Source organism: Nothoprocta perdicaria, unplaced genomic scaffold, assembly GCF_003342845.1.
Source record: "Nothoprocta perdicaria isolate Ctin4 unplaced genomic scaffold, notPer1 scaffold_88, whole genome shotgun sequence".
Lineage (NCBI taxonomy): Eukaryota > Metazoa > Chordata > Aves > Tinamiformes > Tinamidae > Nothoprocta > Nothoprocta perdicaria.
This window is the reverse complement of record NW_020456176.1, coordinates 1,767,074-1,792,567: the sequence shown is the minus strand read 5'-3', so window position 1 is coordinate 1,792,567 and position 25,494 is coordinate 1,767,074. Positions and strand designations below refer to the sequence as shown.

Below are 25,494 nucleotides of genomic sequence, written 5' to 3'. Positions count from 1 at the left end.
CTATCATTTCTCAACAGTGGCCAAGTCAGAGGTGGTTTTTTTCTTGTTTTGTTTTTTAAACATTCTCTCTTGCTCATTTATTAACAGAAACAGACAGTTCATCCAAAGGCATCTGCTCTACAGAACAGAGCAGAGCTTACTGCCTTACTTAAAGTAGGCAACAGACAGAAAGAAAGGAACAGGAAATGAATCAGGGCAACCTGACAGAATCACACAAGAAATACTCTGTTTAAATACAAAAAACAAGCAACTTTGAGGAGATTATGAAACAACCTTAAAGTGGTGCAAGATTCCAACAACTGATACTAGCTCAGTAAACTAAAATAAAGAACATTTATTACATTTTAGAGTCAAGATTACAAGATTAAGGGAGAAATACAGAAATAGACAAAGGCAAACCAGATCACCAAGTCTGGTATTACTGACAGAAGCGAGAACAGGGGAAATAGCAAGGATACAGATGTAAAAGGAAAGGTTTTTGCATTTATCTTTCAAGACTTCTTTAAACGCAGCACAATGCAGAAAGGAGAGTCAACAAAAGATTTTAAAAGCAACCTTAAACTGTCACATTGAAATGCAAGGAGATTAAGAGTTGTTGTCTGGATAAAACAGAAGGAATTAAAAATGGAAAATGCCTCAAAAGAGACATCAGTGTCAAAAAAGTCCAAGAAGATATGCAAGAATTATGGAAACCAAACACCATTTCAAACACTTTCATTTCTACTGTCAGGATACAGCTCATCATCTTTTATCTAGTGCAGTGGATGCAATAACCAAACACAAGTGCAGCCGTATTTGTAGTACTAAAGCTCTGCCTTCCCACACCTTGAAGTGGCTGCATCTCAAAAGAGATGCAAATTGGGCTAAACACCAAGAACTCATGGGGAACACAATTTTAAGTGTCATTAATTCAGAACCCCAGCAATTAATTTGTACTTCCCTGTGAATTGATGTCTTCCCTTTTTCCCCAGTCTGTTGCACTTACCTGTTTCCAATCCATATGTGGAGCACAAGCTATAGCATCGTTTGCATCTCTAATCCTACAAATTCTTACCCGTCAGGCATAATAAACCCAACAACAGTGCTGTCAACTCTGAAAGACTTCCAGTCTAAGTGTATTTTATGCCTTTATCTATACATACGAATGCTTCAACTTTAGACCCATCCCTAAGTCAAGCAACAAAAGGGAGGAAAAAAAAAGCCACTTTGCACAAGAACACATGATGGTAGAAACAAAACAAAAATATCCTACAATAAGATAGAAGGCATCCTCTCCATGTCAAGCTAAAAAAACAACTATGCAAAGAAGTATTCCTCCCCTCCGCCCTCCTCCTAAGATATCATCACTTAGGTATCAATGTAACACGAGCCTCTTTGCCTCTTTGGTAAGTTTTCACCATTAATAAATAAATAAATAAATAAAATACAACTACATGATTTACAGAGAAGGAAAGAGATGGGAATTTAACATTTATGTTAGTACAAATAGTAAGTGCTAAAAAACAGATAGGTGGATGAAAAATGCTTCCCTAGGCTGCACTCATCTGCCCACAGACCTGTACTGAAAAGACCTAAGTACAGAAGTCCAAGACAAAGTGAGAAGATTTAAGCTGTCACTTTGTGATTAGGCCACAGAGCTCAGCGCTACAGGACCAAGAAAAAGGCTTGTTCCACTTTGTTCTTTCAAGTGCTCCCAAGCCCAACGCTGCTCCCCCTTCCCAAAAGGCATTACCGTTAATGTTGTCACAGTAGTAGAAGTGTTCGTCCTTGAGCGAGGGGCAGGCGGCCACCAGGTCCTGCAGGCCGGCGGCGGTCACGGCGAGGCAGCCCGAGAGGTTGAGGTGCTCCAGGAGCGGCAGTCCCCCCGCCAGCGCCAGCGCCCTGCCAACAGAGAGGGGCAGCGTGCTGAGAGCCACCGGGTCCCACCAGGACACCCAGATCGCTCCCCCAAGCCATCTTTGAGCACAACTGAACTGCTCGAGCGACGCGCTTGGCTTGAAGCCTGGCCGCATCGCGCCCGTGAGGCGGCGGCTCGAGATGGCGCCCGACAGACCTGAGGGAGCCAACAAATCCCTCTGACAAGGAGAGGCTTAAACGGGGAGTCACCTTGCTTAGGGATAGCGCCAAGCACTTCAAAGGACTAGCGTGACGTTCCCTCCCCAAAGACCTGCCACCCTGGTGAACTCACCAAGGTGAGGAGAGATGTTCAGCCCACCCTGAGAACAAAAGTAGGTGACCTTCCCGTGCACTGCACTTAGAAGTTTGTCTTGCATTTCCTTGGTTCAACCTCTTTGGAATCCAAATCCATCATTTCCTAAGTTTGACCAGTGCTGCCTCTCTCGGTCCAAACACCACCACAATACTCAAATGGAAAGCCCTTCTTTTTCCTCAAAATTCAAGACAGTTCAGCTGCCATCGAAAACACCTCATGAATACAACATATTTGATTGATCATGTCAAGTTAGACTGCTGAGTCCTCAGCAAGATCACGGGGCAGCTAACCAGACTTCAGCCACAAACAAGTTCATCTTGTGATACAGAGTGACACACTCCTGAATGGAGCCGGGACATGAAACTGGAAATGCCCCGAGAGCATCAAAGGGCAACTTGCTCTTGGGAGCAGATGAAAGCAGAACCGCTCACTGGTTGGGTGGTTGAAAGAAACAAACAGAAAAATGTTTCCACTAGGAGGTTTCCAGTTCTTTCACAGAGCCACACGTTACTCAGGTAAACGCAAGCCTACCGCTTTTATCGTGGCACACACTCTCACCTCTTCAGGTGGGATATCTTCCCTTACCCAAGGAGTATTGATGGAAACCTTGGAAACTTGTGCTACTAAGCCCTTCTTAGGAGGGCACTTTACCCCTCAAATGAAGGTGAAGCACTGGAAGAGCACAATCAATAGCACCAGCGCTGCTCTCATTTGACTGCAACGTACAATATATGCAAACACGAGGCCTTCTGCAGTGAGTAGTAAATGCTAAAGCACATCTCAGCAGGTGAACGCCAGTATCCCAGTTTTGCCCTGTTTTTATTACAAAACACTAACTATACTTTTTTTTCAGTACAATATAAAATATCAATGGCAAATAATGTCGCACAAGAACATTATATACAACTCTTCTAAAGCCCAGTCTCAGTGCTCATACCAACCTATCCCTTCCTCCTTATATAATCTCACATTGTTTATATATGCATACAAGATTATGTAATTATCTACACAAGTTAAATGAATTGTTACTCCAGCTTTTTAAAGTTTGAAGAGCACCATAAGTTTGACAGGCATCATGAAAAAAAATTTAATAGATCAGCGAGACATCACTGAATTTCCTGCTAACATGCAGGAAGCACCGAATCTAAAAGCCTAAGTGCTGCCTAGAACATTCAATGTACAAAAATACTTCAGAGGATGCTTCTCACAAAGATTATTTCAAAGAAAAATAGATCAGACAGATACACCCCCAAAAAACTGTTACAAATACAACTATAAAAGACAAGCTCTACTGCACCAAGTAGCTCATGAAGTGCCTTCTCACCTGAGAGCACGATCTGTGACCTGGTAACATCCAGATAGACTGAGAAACTGAAGAACTCGTGCAGTCTCTTCACCTGATTTTTCACTCCCAGAGTATGTCAAGTCTTTTTTCTCTGACTGTTTAGTCCTTGGTTTTTTACACAGTGCAGAGGACTCGGGAAGTGCTCGAATAGTTCTTAGTGCTGTCCCAGCACAGCAAAACGAGTGACCGCAGTAAATCAAGTCAGTAGAAGCACAGTGCTGCTGCCACCCTCTAGTCCTTAATCCATAAATATTCCTAGCGTAGCAAGATGCAGAACAATTAATATTGGCTGCTGGTTCCACAAGACAAAACCCTTCAACGTTTCTGTGTCTCCACTCGGCAGCATCTTCGATGTCAGCTAAGTCATCTGCATCCAGCATCCACACGTAAGCTGCGTTGAAGCTTTCCGAATTGTCAGGTTTAGTCCAATGATGCTCGTTACCTCCTCCCTCAATGAGATTCTCATTGCTGATCTCGTGGAAACAATTATATTTCTTGTTGGATTGAAGGGCAACCTCTTTATTTTTCCATAACGTCTTGGCATTCCTGTTTCTGCAGCTTTTCAGAATGCCTCTGTTATGGTGAGTTGATATGATACCCAAAGCTCTGGAAATCCTCTCTACTGCCACATCCGTGATTTTTTCACAGCCAGACAGATCAAGGTGGCGAAGGTTTTGACAATAACCAACTGAAGACCAACTGAAATCAGGAGAAAAAGTCACTTTTTAAGTTTTTGTTCACAAACAACTGTTAAGGGCAAACATACAAAAGAACATTTCCTAAGGAAAATACATACTTAAATTAATTCACAGACAATCCCTGGACTTACACTTGATATTTGACACTGCAAAGTACTGTATATAAACCTAGAAAAACTGTCTACGGAAATGAGGAGTGAACCACAAATTCAGTAACATCACGCATTTTTTCCATCTACATCAAGACCTAAAAGTCCAAATTTACCACCTACTTCAGACTGAAAACATTAAAACATACAATAGTTGAAAAAACAGTTCTTGCTGTGTATGATGTTGTTCCCTAAAGCCTTTATTTCAACTAGAATTCCTTGTGCTAACAAGCTGAAAAATGTTGATACAAATTCAACACACAAAGATCTGGAGTATCACACTGACAAAAAAGTTGTGCACTGAAATAGCCACTAAATTTCCAATACCCCACTAAGACTCAGCAGCACAGGCTCTGCATCCAGATGGTATGGGATGATATCCAATAAACATCAAGAAAATTTATAAAGACCTCCATGAAACTCAGATATTCACATTAACATACGTAAGCCTTGGAGCTTTCCCTGTCATTTGAATGCAGTATTACAAGTACTACCAGCTACAGGATATCTGTGAAAAACTTCCCAAAGCTAAAGGTAATCTCAAGGTTTTAAAATCACAGCAAAATACAATTATTATGGATAGCTACATGTTGAAAGGTGATATGTATGCAATAGTGAAGCCACGGTGTTTTGGTGCATGATCAAAGTTAGATGCTTCACTTGGTATTTTACAGTTTTTTTAGTCCGTTTTAGTTGTTGGTTATGTGACTCAGCTTATCCTAAGGTAAAAAACAGGGTTGTAGACATCTTTTAATGAACTTACCCCCAAAAGAACCAATTGTTGTATTGAATACTACTAAAAAAATAAATAAATAAAAATGGCAGTTAGCTAACCTCTCAAATGCAGAGTCCGATATGTCAGTTTGAGTGAGATCCAAATATTCCAAGTTAGGACAAAGCTCCAAGATCTGTCTTACCTAGAAAAGGAAGAATAAAACGAAGCCATAATAAACCAAGGAAGTTGCAGAGAATGTCAGAAACAAAACACACGCTCCTATTCAATTGCAACTTATTTTCTCTAACAACAGGGCGTTTCAAATTCATGAACATCAGTTATTAATTACAGACTGCATAGCCACAATTACTAAGACTAGTTTCAAATTACATACCATTTTGCTAGAGACTGCAGAACTGTAGGCCAGTACTAATGTCTTCACGGAAGGGCCTACATGTGGGAGGACATTATGAATTAAGCCATGAAGTAAACGCTTCTCCATTTGTGCTATATTAATGGCAAGTGAATCTTCAGCTGCTTCTTCTGCAAGATAATACAAAAATAAAGACTTCAAACATGCTCTGAATCATTTGGAACTTCTCATCAGTTTGCATCAAACAAAGTATCCAGAAACTAATGACAGCCTAACAAGGTATGTCTCATAACATACCTCAAACTTTGGTGGAATTCTAGCTCAAGAAGTTACTAAAGCCTCATGAGGTCTGTACGCTCGCCTTTCTGACAGCTAAAAAGTTTAATTCCAAGAGTAAGTAAAAGAGGCTCAAATGCAAGTGACTATAAAGTGATTTGGAGAAATTTATTTCAGGTTATGTACTGCTCAGAGCAAGTTTGGGACAGTTACTCCCACTGATTTGCTTTTAACAGTAATTTGAGTAAAAGCTGTAATCTCACAGGCTATTCCACTGTCTGTAATACAACAGATTATCAGATGGCGGTTTAGGACAAATTTTACATTAAGTCTACAATGCGTGGCAATGAATTTTCAGAAGATGACTTATCCAGACGTCCTGATATTCTGAAAGGTGGGGCCTACCTTTTACCTCCTTCCTAGTTCCAGACACGTCCTTATAGCTCTTCCCTTCTACCTGCATCAGTCAGTGTCTGCTTTCTCCTACATGCACTAATTCAACTCAACGTAACCCACTCAGCGTGGGAGGGGTGTTGCTGCCTTTTCATGCAGGTAGGAGTTGGGATGAGATGAATATGGAAAAAAAGCACTGCTTTTAGAAACGCTAAGTAGTTACTTGATAAAACTTCCCAAGCAGGTGGCACTTAGATTTATACTAAGTATGTATATATACATACATACATATAGGCACACTAAGTATGTGGCTTAGGAAACATTTCATCCCAATGGAACACAAGCACTGGTGTGTTTTTCATTATTTAAATATCCTCAAATCCATTATGAAAGTTGATTTTTAATTTGATTTTAAATAAAAAAAAATATTTTGTGCCATAAAACAAGCTGTGCATAGAATCATAGAATGCCGAAGGTTGGAAGGGACCTCAGAGGTCATCGAGTTCAACCCCCCTGCTCACGCAGGGTCACCTAGAGCATGTGGCACAGGGCTGCATCCAAGCGGGTTTTAAAGATCTCCAAAGAAGGAGACTCCACAACCTCTCTGGGCAGCCTGTTCCAGTGCTTTGTCACCCTCACAGTGAAGAAATGCTTCCTTAAGTTCCTGTGGAACTTCCGATGCTTCAGTTTGAAGCCATTTCCTCTAGTCCTATCCCTGCCCACCACTGAAAAGAGGCCGCCCCCCTCCTCCTCACTGCCTCCCTTGAGGTATTTATACACGCTGATCAGGTCCCCCCTCAGCCTCCTCTTCTCCAGGCTGAACAGGCCCAGCTCTCTCAGCCTTTGCTCATAGGGCAGATGTTCCAGGCCTCTGATCATCCTGGTAGCCCTGCGCTGGACTCTCTCCAGCAGCTCCACATCCCTCTTGTACTGGGGAGCCCAGAACTGGATGCAGTACTCCAGATGTGGCCTCACCAGGGCTGAGTAGAGGGGGATGATCACTTCCCTCGACCTGCTGGAGACGCTTTTCTTAATGCACCCCAGGATCCCGTTGGCCTTCTTGGCCACCAGGGCACACTGCTGCCTCATGGTCAACTTGTCGTCCACCATGACACCCAGGTCCCTCTCTGCGGGACTGCTCTCCAGCAGGTCCACCCCTAATCTGTACTGGTGTCCAGGGTTATTCCTCCCCAAGTGCAGGACCCTGCACTTGCCCTTGTTGAACCTCATGAGGTTTCTCGCCGCCCAGTCCTCCAGTCTGTCCAGGTCCCTCTGGATGGCAGCACAGCCCTCAGGGCTATCAGCTACTCCACCCAGTTTGGTATCGTCGGGCACTCCAGCCCTTCATCCAGGTCGTTAATGAATAAGTTGAACAGGACCGGACCGAGAACTGACCCCTGGGGGACACCACTAAGTACAAGCCTCCAGCTGGAGCTCCAGCTCCAGCATCCTCAGGGAAAAAAAAAAAAAAAATTCTCCATTGAAATCAGAATTTACCTACCAGATTCATCTATATCAGCATCTTCATCCCATTCCTGGAAAGCACGACTTTCATCTTTTCTGTTTTTCACCCATTCCTCATCAGGTTCTGTCTCAAGATCTGCTGCAGGACCGCTATACCAATCACCTGCTCAGACACGTGGAAAAACAACAACGATTGGAAACCTTTCTCATAACAGAAATGATTATTAGTACATTGTAACCTGATCTAGTGCTACAAGTTTTACACTGGGCTGAACCCTGATATAATTCCTGTTTCATTTAGAGTACATTATAGTGCTAGGTTACAGATCATGTAAACACTGAAACCCCATTTTTCAACAGACTGAACGGATTGCTGCAGTTCAGGGACAGATCTCTCATTTTTTAAAGTTAGATTAATTCAGAAAGAAAAGAATTGACACCTAAAAGTAATTTCTAACTTCTCTGTAACTTGCACAGATTTTAGAAGTCAAAGATAAAACTGGAAATTTTTTTTGTTTCCAATATAAATAAAAATTATATATTTTTGATTTTTTCTCCCTTAAAGCATTACAAAAGCACATCAAAGACAGGCTGTCAGAATGTTTCTTCTTTACTCAAAATTAAGGAAACAGCAGCATTTGCGTAGCTTGCAATACCACACTCCAGTGATTTCTTTAATATTCACATAATTAAGTACATGGAAATTACTATTGTATCTGCAATAGTAATTTAAGTTTTAAATTAAATAATAGTTATTTAAGAAAGACATTTAAAAGTCTGGTAATAGTGCTAATAAATCTTTTACATTCAGCTTCAAACATGGCAATTAAAAAGTGGTTATGAGGACGTGTTAAAAATTCTCATTTTAAACCTCAATTCTACTGTTCAATATGACTTATAAGACAGACCTCTAAGGAAAACACATTGATCCACACCTGAACAAAATTGGATTTTATCTCTACCTATGAACAATGTTAGAGAGGCATTTTAAAGTCAAAATCCCTTATATTTCTAAGTCATAATTAAGAAAATGTTATCATTCATGTAAGAAAACACAATAATAACACAATATGTAATAAACACACTCATGAGTAGTAGTAATTCAACTTTCATCTCTTAACTCTACAAGATGTAGGTACTTTGAGTACTTTTTCTTTTTTTTCTAACTAAATTTCAGAGCTCCTTCCTAAGACATGTGCACCCCCCTCTGTTCAGGGTATATGACTGCTGATACAAAAATTCTGATAACCAAAAGCCTTCAAACAAAAGCTGAACTTTAACTTACCTCTGGCCCAGCGAACAGGATAAAGATGTTTCCAGAGGGACCCAGTTTTCGCCAGCTGAGACCATTCCAGGCTTACTTGACTGCACTGACACAACTCTTGGGGGTTAAGGTAACTGAAAATGGTCAACATTACTTCTGGAGGAAGATTCGTAATATTTGCTGTGTGCCCTGTCACTTCGGCTTCTAAAATGCAACGAAAAAAACAGTGTGTTAAATGAGGCTCACCCTCACAGCTTTAAACTCATGTTTTGAGTAATGCAACAAAAAGCTGAAGTGTATGAAAAATACTTCAAACAATTTTTCCACTGAAGCATTAGTGTTTTTAGACAAATCAGAAGGCAATAGGCACTCCTTTGACTTTTAAAAGCTTTCATTATAATACCACCTTAAAAATAATATTTGAATTCAGTTTTGTCTGCCATTTTCTTCAACAGGCTAGTTGGTTTTTTTCCAATCCTAACCCTCAAAGCCTCTACCACAAATAAACTCCTGCTATTCAATCACAGCAGGATGAAAGCAGAACTCTCTAGTACACCTCTTAAAAATGTATCTTATGCCGCAGTTCATGTCTCTACATCTGCTTCCCACTTTTGCCATACTCCCAGGAAATAGTACCAGTACACAGAACATAAACAGCAGGGAACACTCATTTAAGCACTTAACTTCTTGACTGGGACCAAGCAAAACATCCACATTTAACTCCAAATTTGTAACTGTCTCCTATTTTTATTTCTAACTTTAGTGGCAAGTCATAGGCAATTAATTTTCAACTTCTGAACTGTGCCAAGCCATAGGGATCAGAAGGTAACAGCCAATATCGGTCAGAGGCAAAGATTTAATCATTTCAGTCTATACTTCAGTGGACAGCAGTACCTACTTCCAACAACTCTCCCTTAGTTCCATAACAGCAAGAACTGCAAACCACATAATGCATTCAGTGCCTTAGTTAATGCTTCTTTTTCTCTTTAGGAGGGGTTTTATTAGTTTGAATCACGACACGAGTTTCTTCTTTTCTGGTTCATGAGAGGCCTAGGAAGTTCACTGGTGCAAGTAAGGGAGGGAAGTTGCTTTTAATTTGAAATACCCTCAGCTGACTAACTACTCTGTATTAAGGTGCCAACAAAAAAAGTCTACAGAGGCTGCCTGAAACCCAAGAATTAAAGGCAAGGTCTCAATCATTTCTAATTTCTTTTTTTTTTTTTAATTTATATCAAAAAATATATATTTGTACATTTATGAATAATATTTTTATTTTATTAAAATTTATATATAATTTTATTATATATATAATAAAACTACAGATGGGAAAGGGAAAAGAAATATGAGAAAAGGAACAGTAGTGGTAAAGCAGCACCTATATTACAATTTGCCAAGAAGCCTGTACTATACAATAAAATTCTTTTAAGTTTTAAAATTACTTCAAAGAATTTATTATTTTGCAAAAGCTATTAGCCGCCTAAATATGTATTTAGTTATCTCACTGACATGGTGTTTAGGCATTACTTGCACATTTAAAATTGCTTTCACTTTAATGACTTCACCTTGATCTGCCTTCTCATCCACAGAATACTTAAAGACCTTCTGAAGCTCTTCAGCCTGATTCCACTTGCTAAGACCTCTGAATTCTGCAGCTTCCTTCTGTGAGCAGTGCTGTGCAATTACTTTCTTCTTAATATCTTTCAGTTCTTCGTAAGTAAAGTATTCCATCAACATTGGCTGGAAAACCTGAAGCAGGAGATTCCAGTTATTTGAAACACAGTTAAGTCTCATGCTGCTATAGATAATAGACACTGCTATCCAGAACTATTAAGACAGAACTGCCAAGACAGATTCCCCATTTCAAATTCTCAGGAGTAAAACACAACATCACAACATATATAAGTGAATATAAAGACAGGACCATGGAAGCTTTGCATTCTGCTCCTCCACTTACCAATGCATCACTGCATAGTCTCAGGCAAACTGTTTCCCTACTTTCTCCAACAGAAAAAGGGAAGTGATTAAACTTGCTTAAATTAAATAACTTAGAGATACTCACGCAGAAGACAAAAGAGCAAGGAAGAGAAACATGAGGTAAGCCTTCCCTCGGACTGACTTGAGATCTACAACCTCCAGAAGATGCTTCCCAGTTTTTGGATACCCATAAATCATCAGACTGGCAGTACAAGTCTTTATGTTCCAAATATAGGTCAGAGGCTGTTTGGGAGTGTCACTTTGAGTCATAAAGCACTAGTTTACTGGACTGCTCTTTTTCCTTAATTTTTGGCAGACTTTTGGCCAGCTACACTTTTGCTAAGTGCAAATCTAAGACTACTGTTTTATAATCAAAAGTTACAGAATGCAGACTTTGAATTATCACTTCAGTTTTGAAGTATTTGGTAAGTTGATCTTTTTTTCAGTTATACAAGTCTAATGAATCACAGTGATCGCACAAATGTTCACACAGTAAAATATTCCATCTGTATTATACACTACTTGTTCCTGTATTTTTAATTTAAAGAGTTTCAGGCACCTTAAAAAGTCATTTTTTTGTTTCACGAACAGACTAAGTTTTGCAAGCCCATACAACAGCTCATTCATGCAATAAATTAAGTGTAATGTCTGATTTAATAGCACCATTGTTTATTCCTTCTGACTAAAACTCACAGTGACATTCTGCACAATTCACATAACCCTTATTTAAAGGGTTTAGTAAAGGTCAGTCCTGGCAAAAGCGAGCCCATGTGTATATATACACACATGTATATAAGAACTTGACTGTCCTTGCAATTACGTAATACATTAATAACATCAACTTTTTGAGTCTGAGTTTTTGGCAAACAGTAAGTTTTTATAAGGGCCATTTCCCCCCGTTTCTCCCTCCCCCCCCCCAATACTTTCCATGTATTCATTTTTCTCTTCATTTTTCCAGTTTGAGAACAGACCACCACAACAGTCAGCCCTAAAAGCAAACTGTCATAGTAATAATACCAACTCTCCACCCCTTCATCTCTATTCAGTCATTCCAAAGCCCCATTTAAAAATGAGCATAATCTTTGTGTAAAAAATTGTACCTACCTCTTCTTCCTCTTTCATATGAGGAAGGAAATCCCTGGTAAAGGCTTCCAGCCTCTCCTTCAGCTGTTTCGCATAGTTTAGCTGTTCATATTCATTCTGTAAAGAAAACAAAGGTTTCACCTATTAAATCCAGTCCATTCACCCAAGCGTCAAATTTCTCAGTAAATCTGGGTTTCACAATAAAGCTCATTACATGTGCCCCTCAAATACAGTATATTCTATGAAGCAGATTTATTCCAGAGTAAGAACGTACTCAAATATAAATCTGAAGATCAGCTGACATTCTACACTGGCCTACTATGAGGTAGAACAAAGTATTCTAGATGATTCTAATATATGTTATCATCAGATATGAAATAGCTTGTCTAATCAAATTTTCATTTGGTAATAAAGAGCAAGGGTTGCCAATCTACAGTCTCACCCAAGTTCAAAGCAGCCAAACAGTATTTGCATGTTTTGCATAAGAACTAACCTGAGATATATACGTGTTGCACTTCATACTTTAACGAATGCAATTCTAGTTTCATAATTAGAATTGCACTTTATAATTATATATTTTCTATGGGAATTTACTTTGAAATGGTCAGAATTTTGAAATAAAAATGCAATTGACTTCTCAATGCTAGATAAGAAGCAAGTTAGACCAACCTCACCTACCAACAGGTTGGCTTGCACTTTGTTCTAGTACTAAGTTGGTTCTGAAGTCCTTGCAGCAGGTTCTAAAGTCTGGGCAGTAATTACAACACATGAAAGTTCCTGGTAGTTCTTACAGTAAATGTTGTAAGTTTACTTCTTTTCAGACAGCTGCATCAAAAACCCCTAACAGCTTGGCGTTGTCCGGAAATGAAGAGTCAGTGAGCACAAGTTTATGCTCTTAATTCTCAAGACAAATACACAGCAGCTCATCCAAAGAAGTGTTATCAATATTTATTATACACAATACCTATACTGTGACTATGGATAGTTCATTAAGAAATGACGATGGAAAACAAAACAATGTTAAAAACCTTTAGGTTGTAAAGTTAAATTTCTTTTTTCTCTCTAATATTTTTCTTTCTCCTTCCAGATGTTTTATTCCTACGTAAGCAGTCAACGTAAATGACAAATACACTGGCATCCTATTAGAATGGGTAAGACAGAAGCATACTGTTAACTTTCTCTCCTCCATTTATCCTCCATTTTCTGATTAACTGAAACAGCTTATAATATAAGTATTATTTTCAGGTTTCCCCGAAACCTGATAGTAAAATGTTTTTAGACAGTAAAATATATCCAATCAACAACTTTATGTTAAACATTTTCATTACCGAAAATATGGATCAACTGCCCTATAGTGTAACGCAGAGTAACAGTTTTTTCCTAAAGTAAAGAGTGAAGAAAGGAGGACTTGACTAACCCAGGGGAAAGACACAGTAAAATTCAGGTAGGGTGCGACTGGGGAAGAGCTCAACCTCAAGTAAGGAAAAAGCCAACTGAAGAAATAACACTTGCAGTTGCTTGAGGATTGCAACATGAGCAGCATTACTGAGCTGCAGGTGACCATAAGGAATAGCTAAAAGAGAGCACCTTTAAGGTGCATAATCATGTCTGTTCATGACAATATGACACTATATGGCACAGTACAAAAAATATTAACCCAGCTTCCTAACAAACTAGTAGGAGCCAAAATTGCTATAGCCAGAAACTGTTTTCAGCAACTGCTTGAACTGATATCATATTTGAAAATTCCATATTGCCTCCTCAAAATATTCTAAATTAAATGCTGATAGACCTCTCCGCAAGATATCTGCCTAGAAAGAACTTTAATAGAAGTTTAGTAACTAAAATGATTGTCAAAAGATTGTGTTTTAGACTAGAAATTTTCACTATTATATCAAGAAATCCCAGAACTTTTAGTGTCTTCTGTAATTTACTTGTGGAGAATATTAAAGAAAGGTGAGGCAAGCTAATCATAGTACGTTTTCCTTAGGCCACCCAAGTCCTTCTCGTAGTCTGCTTCGGGTACCTTACCTTTACATTCTTTAACCCTTTCTCAAAGAGGCTAAGCATCTCGGAGAGTTTGTTGTCCGAGTGCACATTGTACACTGTCCGGCTACGCTGCTGAAGCAAACCAATGATACATTCATTTTCAATCTGTTCATGCATTTTAAATTCCTTGAATGTGGCATAGAGAGACTGCAGGAGAGCCCGAAAATCATTGTTGTTGGAGAAGTTGGTCTTGGAAAGCTAGAAGAAAGAAAAGCTCATAAAAAATCAACAGTGAAAATCATTTCAAAGTCAAATCAGATCCATAGCCTCATATAAAGCCAAAAAACTTCAGTTTTATACAGAACATTCTGGCTAAAAACAGTGAGGGGAAAAAGGTAAAAAGGGGAAAAAAACATAAGTTATGAATTCAAGACGCTCGATTCAAAGGCATCAAAATTCAGGTAACAATTACCTTTGAAACATCCAGCCATCAAGCAAAATAGATAATGACCATGGACTCAAGTACATACACAGGAACACATGAACCAATTTTCTACTTCTTATAAAGTTTTTATGTAATTTACCTAATTGCTGTATCTAAATTTCAGGTAATTTCTTCCAGAAGAAGAAAGAAATAGTATTTTTTAATCTAGATTATGTAAATGCCAATGTTTATATAACTTCTAATTTAAGAAAACAGTTGGATGCAGTAACTCCAAAGAAAATCAGCTTTTAGAGAATGGTGCAACTTTAGCATTAGTTTTAAGAAGTCAGTAAAATCAGAGTTGCATTTAAGGAACATAAAACAAACTTGTGAAACCCTGAAATAAACTGATGTAGAAGATAGATTTCCGGTTGGAAATCCACGTAATCTCTCCAGCCCAGGAACGAAAGACTTGGACCCTTTCCCAGGTCTATGCGTTGGTCCCTACCGATAACCCACTCTCCTTGTTCCTTGAGCTCACCTTCAGCAATGCACCAGTGACAAGGAAGGCTGAATGGCACCCAGTGAGCACACACTAAAGAATTTCCTCACTGGGGCATTGCACTATCATTTCCTGCTGACAATCCCTGGCAATACAAATACAACACGCTGGATCTCAGCCAAGAACTTATGCAACTCCAAGGCAGCTGCACCTACAGTAGGTTACGTGCTGTACTTGCACAGGAGCAAAACGACTGCCATTTACTGGGGAGGAAGGAGGGAACTTTGCCCTATTATTTATCTGAATTGAGGCTTAGTTAAATTAATGGATTTTTTTTTTTCTCTAGTATAATTTTTTTTAAATGGTGACAGGACAGAATAAATTGGAATTAGTTTCTGACACATTGTGTTTGGATTAGAGCCATGCACTGTTATGTACGTATCACAAACAGAAAACGATCTTGGCCCCTAATTTCTTTTTGAAAATAGCTCAGAGAATGCAAAATACAGAGTAGCTGTACTAGGTGAAACTAAATGCTAGGTTTCAACATAGGAAAACAAAAGATGTCCAGCTCGAATGTAAGCACAGAAAAAGAGCTGCAGAAGCATTTTCCAAAATGGTTAGGCTTCAGTGATGGTGAAGGTTGTTTTCTAGAGTAGCATTTCTCTTGACCAAGGATCATCTCAAAATTGTTCACTCCACCCATAAAGCAGATGCACAATACCTGAAGTCCCAAATACTCTTTTTGCTCCCAAACAGTTGAACATATTTTGGTTGATATAAAAAACCAAGTTGTCACCATGTTTAACAGGAAGGTTAGAAAGAAGTATAATTTATTGTTGGGTAAAGTTACAGAAACTTGGTTCTGAAGCAAAATAACAACTTCTCATGCTCCTGACTCAAATGCTTTCCAGGGTTCAAAACCTCCTTCACCATCTCCTTACTGTTGTCAGTAAACTTGCAATAAGCAAAGGGTTCATGTGTGCATCCAGTTTAACAATTACTACTACAAAAACATCATTATAGAAGATACTGTAACATGAAATGCACCTATATTCACCCGTCCTTGAGGCTTTCAGCAAACATCAGGACGTATGGAAGTGCTGCTGAAGTTTAATGACTGTACTTGAATCAGCAACTTAGATATTAAAAAGGTCAGCTGAAGATGAGGAAAACTGGCTTATTGGAGGACAGGTAGCTTAGCAACACAGTCAATCGGTCAGGTCTTTAATTTCATTACTGGAACTGATGAAGTCTTATAATAGGTGACTAGGGCTATTAACTGGCAGCAGCTGTTCTGCCCTTAAGCTTCATTTTTCAGCAGCTCTACACAAGGAAATGGAGTGCATAAGTTCGACAGGGCACACGAGGAAAGCGTCTTGATGAAGGACAGGTGGAATGCTAAGAGAATGATCAGCTCAGAGGAAGTGGATTATATTAAATATATCTGGCCATCAGTTAAAAATACAAAGCATAGTACAAGAGCATGACCCCTGAGCAGACACAGAACATGCAGCATTGTAAATCGATTATCACAACTACAGGTATTAGAGATGCTCAGGAGCTTTGTGGAGATGCTACCTACACGTACCACGTGTGTTATAACTGCACACAGAGCAAATAGTGCCACCTCTTGTGTTCAGCATTCAGATTTGCTTGGCAAACAAACCACAGGTTCCCAAAAAGAAACAGCCCCAACCAAGGAGTCCAAACACTGGAAGGTCAATCACATTGCAAGTTCTGTCCTATCCACTTTGGAAATCTCTGTTGGATACAAACATAATCTAGAAGTGGCCAGCAGCTACTGAACTCAGTATTTATTTTTTAAAGATCTAGCACGTTAACTTTGTTTCTTGTAATTTGGGGGGAGGCGAAGGGTTTATTAATTCAAGGTGCCAGCAGTGATGCAAAGAACCAGTCATTATGTTTACCCACGCTATCCTAGATAGCAAAATGACCAAACACAACAACAACACTCTTCCTATCAAACCAGTCATGTTTGGAGGTTTACAGTACTCTTAAAATAGAGGCTGAAAAAAAAAAAAAACTGAAATGCTGTTTTCAGCAATGCAAAGTGGAATCTGTAAACTCGTGTTAAGAGGGAGGTCTTAGAAGTTCACTATCATGGATTCATGACCAGGAAATTCATCCTTCCTTTGCAGGGAAGCATAGTAACTCTGAATTAAGAAAGCACTTGACACGCATCACTTTCTAAATCTCAAGTTATTCAATTAATGAAAATTACACTTGAGAAAGTACATATAAATCTTTGTACCTCAGGCAATTATATACTCGTTTTAGATAGAATGGCTTAACTCCACTGGACTACAAATCATTAACATAAGACTTGTAAGCAAGAGGAAGGCCCACATCCAGAGAGGGCACACTGCCTGCCTTACTGTAAGTTATTTCATATTTTGCTTCAAGAATAAGTGAAAAACAATACTAGGAAGATTAGCAATTTGTTTTTAAACAGTACTTCATTCTTGTGATACTCAAGGTAATTCTGCCTCCAGTTCATACATCTGCTTTGTGGTTTTAGGCCTTGCTTTCATTAAAAAACATTTCTGTGTGATGAGGGCATTCCTAGCCACAATAGATGGACGCTGTGAATAATTAAGAAAGCTTGAGAGTGCTCCCATTCCATGGCAATTGAGTCACCAAATACAAAACAGGATCTGGTTTGTTTTTGAAAGCACTTGACATATGTTTTAACTGGGGAAAATATGCCTTCTTATAAGAAATACTTAATATTTAGATTAGATTATTTTTACAGTGAGTAAATACAAATAATTATTTCCTCATATCTACTCCAAAAACATGTTTACTGAGTGGAGAGGGTTTGATTCTTCCTTTAAAATGTCCAAGCACACTATTAACTGGCAGGGGGAAGAAACGAAAGGGAGGGTAAACAAGCTCCTCTTATCAGATTAGCACCTCGGGAAGCAAAGGCTGGGCTGCATGCGAGCTTTCCCAGTCACAAGTAACTCCCACTGCAAACGGGGAAAATAAACAAAGATATCAGAGAAGAGAAACGGGAAGGGCAAATTGCTTTTCCATTCTATCCAGACATTTTCTAAGTTTCAAATAAAGCGAAAAGTGAACAGAATTTCATAAATTGCTGTATTTCACACAAAGGGTCTCCCACCAGCACCTAGGACTGCTAAACAGCCATTACCATGAAAATTAACCCTGGAATCAAATAATAGTAAAGGTGGACCTTCCATTTATTTCTATTTTTCCCCACTCCATTTTCACATATTGCTATTTTAGCATTTTAAACAGGACATTCCAGTATATTCTCATTTCCATGTATAACCACTGTGCTTAAGAACTATATGGGCAGTTGATTGCCACTAGTCATACTTGTTTGCTCACATTTAAAACTCCTCAAAAAAAAACCCTACTACTTACAAAAATAAATCTTGTAATTTTTTACTTGGCAAACCACTCCAGTTTCAAAAAAAAAAAAAAAAAAAAAGACTACAGGAAAAAAAAAATAAAAAAGATAAAAAAAGGAAAGTAACACTTGCATTACTGGTGAAGCACAAATTTTCACTCTTCGTTACATCTTAGGTGCTATCACTTCACATCACATGCAACAGCACTAAAACTCAAACAACAAGAATTTTAACTCTGTGGAGATATTAAGAACCATTTATGAGCCAGAAGATGAAGGGACAAAGATCATCATAAGGTGTGGCAATGTCGACACCACAAGCAGGGCAGGTTTCACCTTGTGCTTAATCCCCTGTGCGCTGGCAGGCAGGTGGAGGGAAAACCCAGAAGTAGCAGAACCTGTCCCTGTCTCCAGCTCTTCTGTCCTGCCACTTCCCTTCATTATGTTCTAGCAGTTACACAGTTGCAAGAGGAACCCATTCAGTTTACTAATCCCTTCATAAGTCAGGCCTTTTGGGGCATCTATTTTTCTTCTGGCCAAGTGAGGCAAGCGCAGGAGCAGCCCTTCAGTGACCGCGGGCAGTTACACTCACGTCACATGCAGGGTCTTGCTCAGGAATCTGCAATGACAAGTTCAGTTTACACAGTCCCCAAGCAAAAACTGCAGTATGGAGATAGCCTAGTAAGAAGAATTACTCCCCCTCCCCAACTTATTTTTTATAGAGGTATATGAGATCAACAGAGAGTTAGCTGAACCACTTCATGCTCCAGCTGTTCAGACGTGTGAAGCCATTAGATCAGAGAAATAACACAGGTTCTCCACACTGGTGCTTTTCTTGGCTATGGGTCAACCCAAAATAACAGTGCAAAAGGCAAGACATGATTTAATCTAGTCCAATGTAACTCTCAAAAAAATTCAAAGCTTTCAAATGCTCTGGTCTGTCTTGCTCCCTATGTTCCCTTTTTCTCTATCTAATCCTATCAGTTGTTTTGCAGGTTAAATAGTATTTTGAAATAACCTTTTGGAAGGAAAAACAACAACAACAAAACACCACTGTAACAGTACAAATACAGCAGACAGAATTGTTTTGTTTTGAAAGCACAAGCAATAAGGCAAGTAAAGTCTTGCACGCTATTTTTTGAAAGGCTGAGGTCAAACAGATAAATGCCGAGCACAAAAGCGGCGCGTAGAAGAAAACAAGCTGCAGCATTTTCATTTTTAGCAGTTTAATTCACATCCTCTTTTGTACTACAAAAATAAAGCAATATCTTCTAATAAAGACCAGCAGATCAGTCTGCAAAAATTTTTTCAAAAAAAGGCCTAAACAGCAGAGCTGCAGACTATCTGCACTAGGATTTTCAATGACGTAATCGCTAGGAGTGTCGGCTCTACTCAGGCTTTCTAGCAAAACACGCAGATCAGGAAGCAGCCGCAAAAATGGCCGGGGCTTTTTCCACCAGCAGATGCTACCAGGGTAGAAACGTGGCTTCAGGTCTGCAGAAATTAAATATTAAAAAAAAAAAAAGAAAAAAAACTAGTGAAGAAATACAGTGGTCTTAAATGAAGGCATGATGAACACCTGCAACAATGCTGCTTTTGATATCTGGTAATAGCATTTCTCATAGTCACTTAATACGCTCTCTTTCCTACCTTATATTCTTAGTGAACTTCTAACTAAAACAACAGAATAACAGCCTTCCATCCCTGCATTAAGATTATTCCGAAGTCCCAGGATGGAAACAAAAGCAGCCCTGAGGCTTCTCTTTGCAGCTGCAGTGGTGAGCCGCAGACCCTGCAGTGATGCCCTCCCAGCCCTCTCCTAGGGCAGCCAGCAGCAGCCATCAGGAAAACTTCCTGCTCCTCATTAACCCATTTTGGGCAGCACTAACTACAAATAGAAATAGAAAGCAAGAAGTCTCTCAATAAATAGAGTCTAAGCTCTATTTAATTGGTTACTTCTGAGATTACAGGGCATAATCCAGGATAATACCTATATAAACACTCATACACATTATTTATGGTCTCTCTGTTTTTAGAGAGCACTGGTTTCTGTTATTTTTGCACTGAAGAGTAGAAAAAGTGGCTGTTGCTTGAAGCAGAGAAGGGCAAAACTGTTCACCGGGTTATTACTGCTCTCCAGAGTAGGCCGAAAGAGGACAAAAATATCAGAGCTACATACAAAGTGTAAACAGAAAAGCTTTTTTTCCTCTTTTTTTTTTTTTCTGAAGGGCATAATTTGCTGCTGTGCAATCACTTGAAAAAAGCTATACTACTGTACCTGGCATAAAGAAAACCTGAAGGTATTTTCTTATAAAGGTACACAATAGAGAGGAAAAAATACAAAAGTAAAATAAAATAAAAGGATCAAAGCTGTTATTTCCCAGTAAGCATGGCAAGAAGTTACTGAAACATCCAGCATTCAGAAGTTCAAATGAAAGAGGACTCAGTCTCTAACGAAACAGTCAGAGGTACAGATAGCAAACGGATTCACCTGCCTCTGGATCCTACCAGGGATAATGACTGGAATGGTGAATTATGAGGAATTTAATTCCTTCTACCTAGAAGCCTGGCAGAAGGCCAAGGCACCTGAGCATGCAGCTCTTCATTTGCAGACCTGTTAGCACAGAGCAGCCTAGGTAGCTGTTTCCTCCTTCTAAACATAAGGAAGTGTGAAAGCGTGTGCTCTATGCAACAGTGTTGACTGCTACCATTCAAGTGCTATGAACTTCTAAATCAACACACAAAAACATATATTTGAAGCAGTGGAAAATTGAATGGCAATGCAGCAAAACAGGGGAAAAGAGAGACTTCTAAAGTTAAATAAAAGCTTTACCAAAATGTAATTAAAATCAGAAACAGGCTTATTGTGGTTTAAGAGTCATTTTCGGCTCTTAAGGACGTCAAGAAAAAAAATCAGGTTTTTTGGAGTGGAAAGACAGAACGTTGACTATTGTGCAATTTTTCAGACTTCAGTCTCCTTTGGCCCATTAAAAAAGTCGTAACATGACTACTTAACACAGGTTGCCAATAGCATTTCAGCTTCATTTAGGAAGATTTTTAGATACCTACACCTGCTAACCTGTTATACTCCTATTGTAGTATCATAAATTTAACATATAAAAGAGATGAAAAAGAAAAAAAAAAGACCATAAATATTTAAAAAAATGAAAAATGTGACACTAACTCCACTCCCATAGGGGAGATGGAAAATTGAGAACAACAAAACTAAACATCTTACTTGCTTTAGTGTTCATAATAAAGGCAATTAGGGCAAAATATTTATGCCAATTAATTTTAACATGGATTGAGAATTATAGGCTAGAATAGAAAAATACTAAATATTTATACAAGTTCAATGTATTCAAGACAGCAGCACATGTTGAAATTAATCCAAATTTCCTGGAAGAACTAGCCAGAGTAATTACTGAACCATCAGAAGCCAGTGCTTGAGATATTCTGGAGAAAAGCAAAGATCCCAGAAGACTGAAGTCAGAAAAAAAAACATATAAAGACCTTAGATGCTTTTGATCAAATGCCTAAGAATGAGGTTCCACAATAAAGCTAAGCTATTAAAGCAGGTTTTTACTACTGAAATCATTAGTTCTGATCCTTCCTCCCACACCATCACCCTGTTTCTGGGCTTGTTTGACCTCTCAGGGAGCCAGTTTTACTGAATTCTCTTTTGCTTCAGTGAACAAGATGAACTCACAGCTCATGAACGGGTCAGACAAGCACAGATGGTTTCACCAACAATTAACCCTTCCAGAAACCGCTAGAAGCTCCATTCAGTCATAGTATGAAGCCTCACACAAACTTTGAGGGACAGAAGGACATGAGAACAATTTATCAATCAGCTACCGAGATCGCCTTACAGCATTTAAGGCATGATCATGTTTATATTCCTTGGCCCACACCAGACCAGATTAGGAAAGGTCCTCTCCAGCTGCAATAAATGCACAAGACATCAAACATCCCGTGGCTTTTTACTATCACAGACGCTAAAGGTGGCTCAAACCCAGCCAAGATTCCAAATTTTAAACAAGGTGTGTATCTCTATCAGAGCCTGCACTGAAGCAGCCCTGATCCTGAAGCTAATGAGATCATCAGCCCACATAGATTTATTCAGAATAAAAGAATCTCAGTTCCTCTTGATAACAGAACCACTGAGGAGGAAGATGCATGTTGCACATCTTGATTTCTGTAAGGTTTTAGATCATGCTTTGCTTTACATTCTTTAAACAAGCTAACACAGTCTACAACAAATCATACTCAAACTCTTGCAAACATGGCTCAAAATAGCTATGTCTCCAGCAAAATCAGAAGAGGGCTTTTTTGTTGTTGTTTTTTAAATAGATGGTCAAGGAAATGTGTTCTGCTTCAGGGCATATGCGATGCTTTCGGCCCTGGTTGGCAGCCTAACTTCTGAATGACTTTCTCAAGTGTCACAAACACAAGACCATCACAGGACAAGGCAAGTGCTCTTTACTGAACACCAATGTGTGCATTTTGGACAAGAGCAGAGCACTACATCAGGACAGTAGTCTAAAGCACAAATATGAAAGGAAAAATTTGAGCACTGCCAGTAACAGTGCACAGACAAGTGTGGGGTTACAGTGAAGGAAGCATAAAGTGAATGGCACTGTTATATATAAAGACTGCAGAACAACAAATCCAGAACGCATCAGGTCTACTGAAAATCAACAGTGTCAAGTTTTGCACAACATATGTCAAAAGAATGAAGACAAAATTAGGCTGAGGTTTCACTGCAGCTTACGCCAACCTACTTGCTGGGCTGTCACAGTCCCACCCTCTGACTCCCATTGGCTTCAGTGCTCATCTGACCACCGCTTGCTGGCAACACTAAATCAGCAGAAAAACTACCCCCACTTCAAGAAAAAAAAAAAATCTCTGCCAATTAGAGCATTTGTGAGTCACTTCACTCGCTATGGGTGCGAGATAGAGCCAACCATCCCGACAGCAGCAGTTAGATGGCTCAAACTGCCACAAAACTGCAGTTCAGGAGCCCTGACAAAAGCGAGAGGCAGGGGAAGCGTGACCCAGTTGGTGAAGTTAAATGGAGCCGTCTGCTTCATCCGGAGAACACGGCTAAGATGGAGGACACGGCTACAGTTCGCAAACGAGCACAAGACTTTTCTGAAAGCAAACAACAATCCACTGGTGGTAGGAAAAAGGAATCAAGTCTATTTGGAGCAAAGACAATGTTCGACATTAGAAAAAAAATAGTAATTTCAAAGACCATCTGATCTAGAGCTCTGCTACCTAGAGAGGTGCATCCCCAGAGGATTAAGAACCTACTTATCATCAGACTAGATGCTAGATAACTTTGTGGGGTTACTTACAAAATTAAATTTATGTTATTCTTATTATGGAACTCCAAGGCACCATGTTCAAAGCACCTAAAAATGCCATTAAAGCACATACACACACACACAAAAAAAAAAAAAAAAGCTTTGCTAGCAACAGTTTAAAAGTGCAGGAACTTTCTTGACGCCGTCAAACACCTTAAACGTCTGAATTACTTTTCTGTCGCACGTGAGATCTTGAGAAAAAATAGAGAAAAAACAATATACACCATATCTCTAAGTACTAAAGCTTCACTAAAAGTACACGCACATTTTACTCAATAACTTTATGATCAATTCCCTGAAAAGTACAACTGCCCAGTATCCCCCCCACACACACACACTAAGAAGTGGTAGAGTTAACATCTAACACTAGGCACTAACAGATAGCAGCTACATTACAGCATTCAGGGGACGTGAGCAATAGCAGGTAACATGTAGTTAAAAATTAAATGCTCCTCAAGGATTCACTAAGATAAAGAGCACAGCTTCACAGATTATAATTGCTATGTAAGCAGAAATACAGCATTAATTAACTACAGCATCTTAATCACACAAGGAAGAAAGATCAGATAACTTTTTTCAATAAAAAGCTGTCGTACAGACTCAAATACAAAGGTCATAGGCCAGGCGCAAACTCCAAACTCCCAAGTAGGACTAAAGGATGTAGGATTAAGTACTACAAATCCTCTCTGCTTACATAAATAAATCCCCAAGCATTCATTCATGGTTGTGTTTGTTTAAAAGGGGGGGGGGGGGGGAAAGTTAAGCACACTCTCGTATATAATCGCAAAAGACAAGAGGGTGTGCTCATAGGAGACTGGATGGTTTTAATTAAATTTTCCCAATCTGATAAATTTAGTCAAAACTTTGTGGGAGGTTCAAACAGAGCCACAGAAATGCATGGCAGGATAAAAAAAAAAAAAAAAAAAAAAAAAAAAAAAAAAACCAGCAGGAGCAGATAACTAGCAGATCTGGAGGTTCACACAAAACTTGTTCAACTACTGTCAACAATATGTTAGCACTGCTGCTAGAGGAAAAAGCCACAGCCTTTTCCAGGTGTTTGCCCCCATTTCTGCAACACCCTTGTGGCTAAAGGCGCCCAAAACACCCAGGCAGCCACAGCTTAAAGAGTAACTTGTCTGCAAACACATTTGCAGAGAGAAAAAAGCCAGGGGAGCGGCACAGTGAAGGGGCAGCAGAGCAGTAGCTCCGAATGGGCACTGCTGAAAGGCGACATCCCCTTTTCCTTCCCCTCATCCTCCTGGCCCAGCTCAGAGCGGCTCAGGAGAGGCCCCGGGTCTGGGCAGCGGGGGCTCCTCGCGCGGCTTCGCTGCCTCTCGGGAAACTTCCCGCTCCTCTCTGGGGCCTTAACCCTCCTCGGGAGCCCCGGGGCGGCGGAGGGGCCGGGCGCTGGCCCCGCTGCTCGCCCAGAGCGCAGCCCCAGGTGACACGGCGGGCCAGGTCCCCAGCGCCCTGGGGCAAGAACGGAAGTTATTTCTGACGAAGCACAACATTCCTGAAGGAGGAGGAATAAACAATAATAAAAAAAAACAACTTCCTCGGCGTGCCCGCCGGGCAGTCACCCGCCACTTAACCACGGCGCTGAGCGCCAACGGCGGGCCGCTACCGAGCGCCAACGGCGGGCCGCTACCGAGCGCCAACGGCGGGCCGTTACCGAGCGCCAACGGCGGGCCGTTACCGAGGGCCGGTGCGCCCGGCAGCGGGGGCCGCCGCCGCCTCCCCCCCACCTGCGCCCGCCGCGGCCCCGCGCACGGCCCAGGGCGGCGGGGGGAGGCCGGTCCCGGCCCCTCCTCCTTGCGGGGCCGGCGGGCGGTCCCGGCCGCGCTCGCAGCCCCGCGGGGCGAGG

The 25,494-nt window shown here is 40.1% G+C and overlaps 1 protein-coding gene across 1 annotated transcript in view; it reads right to left on the bottom strand.

Moving 5' to 3' along the window:
* Positions 1 to 25,494, bottom strand: part of FBXL5 (F-box and leucine rich repeat protein 5) — a 34,505-nt gene that overhangs the window by 4,088 nt on the left and 4,923 nt on the right. The window contains exons 3-11 of the mRNA XM_026052405.1: positions 13,978 to 14,193; positions 11,968 to 12,063; positions 10,452 to 10,635; positions 8,911 to 9,093; positions 7,663 to 7,788; positions 5,514 to 5,662; positions 5,239 to 5,321; positions 3,537 to 4,256; positions 1,733 to 1,881 (exon numbers count right to left, since the gene is read on the bottom strand). Of these exons, the coding sequence (XP_025908190.1) occupies positions 1,733 to 1,881; positions 3,537 to 4,256; positions 5,239 to 5,321; positions 5,514 to 5,662; positions 7,663 to 7,788; positions 8,911 to 9,093; positions 10,452 to 10,635; positions 11,968 to 12,063; positions 13,978 to 14,193 (1,906 nt within the window). The remainder of the gene's footprint in view (positions 1 to 1,732; positions 1,882 to 3,536; positions 4,257 to 5,238; positions 5,322 to 5,513; positions 5,663 to 7,662; positions 7,789 to 8,910; positions 9,094 to 10,451; positions 10,636 to 11,967; positions 12,064 to 13,977; positions 14,194 to 25,494) is intronic.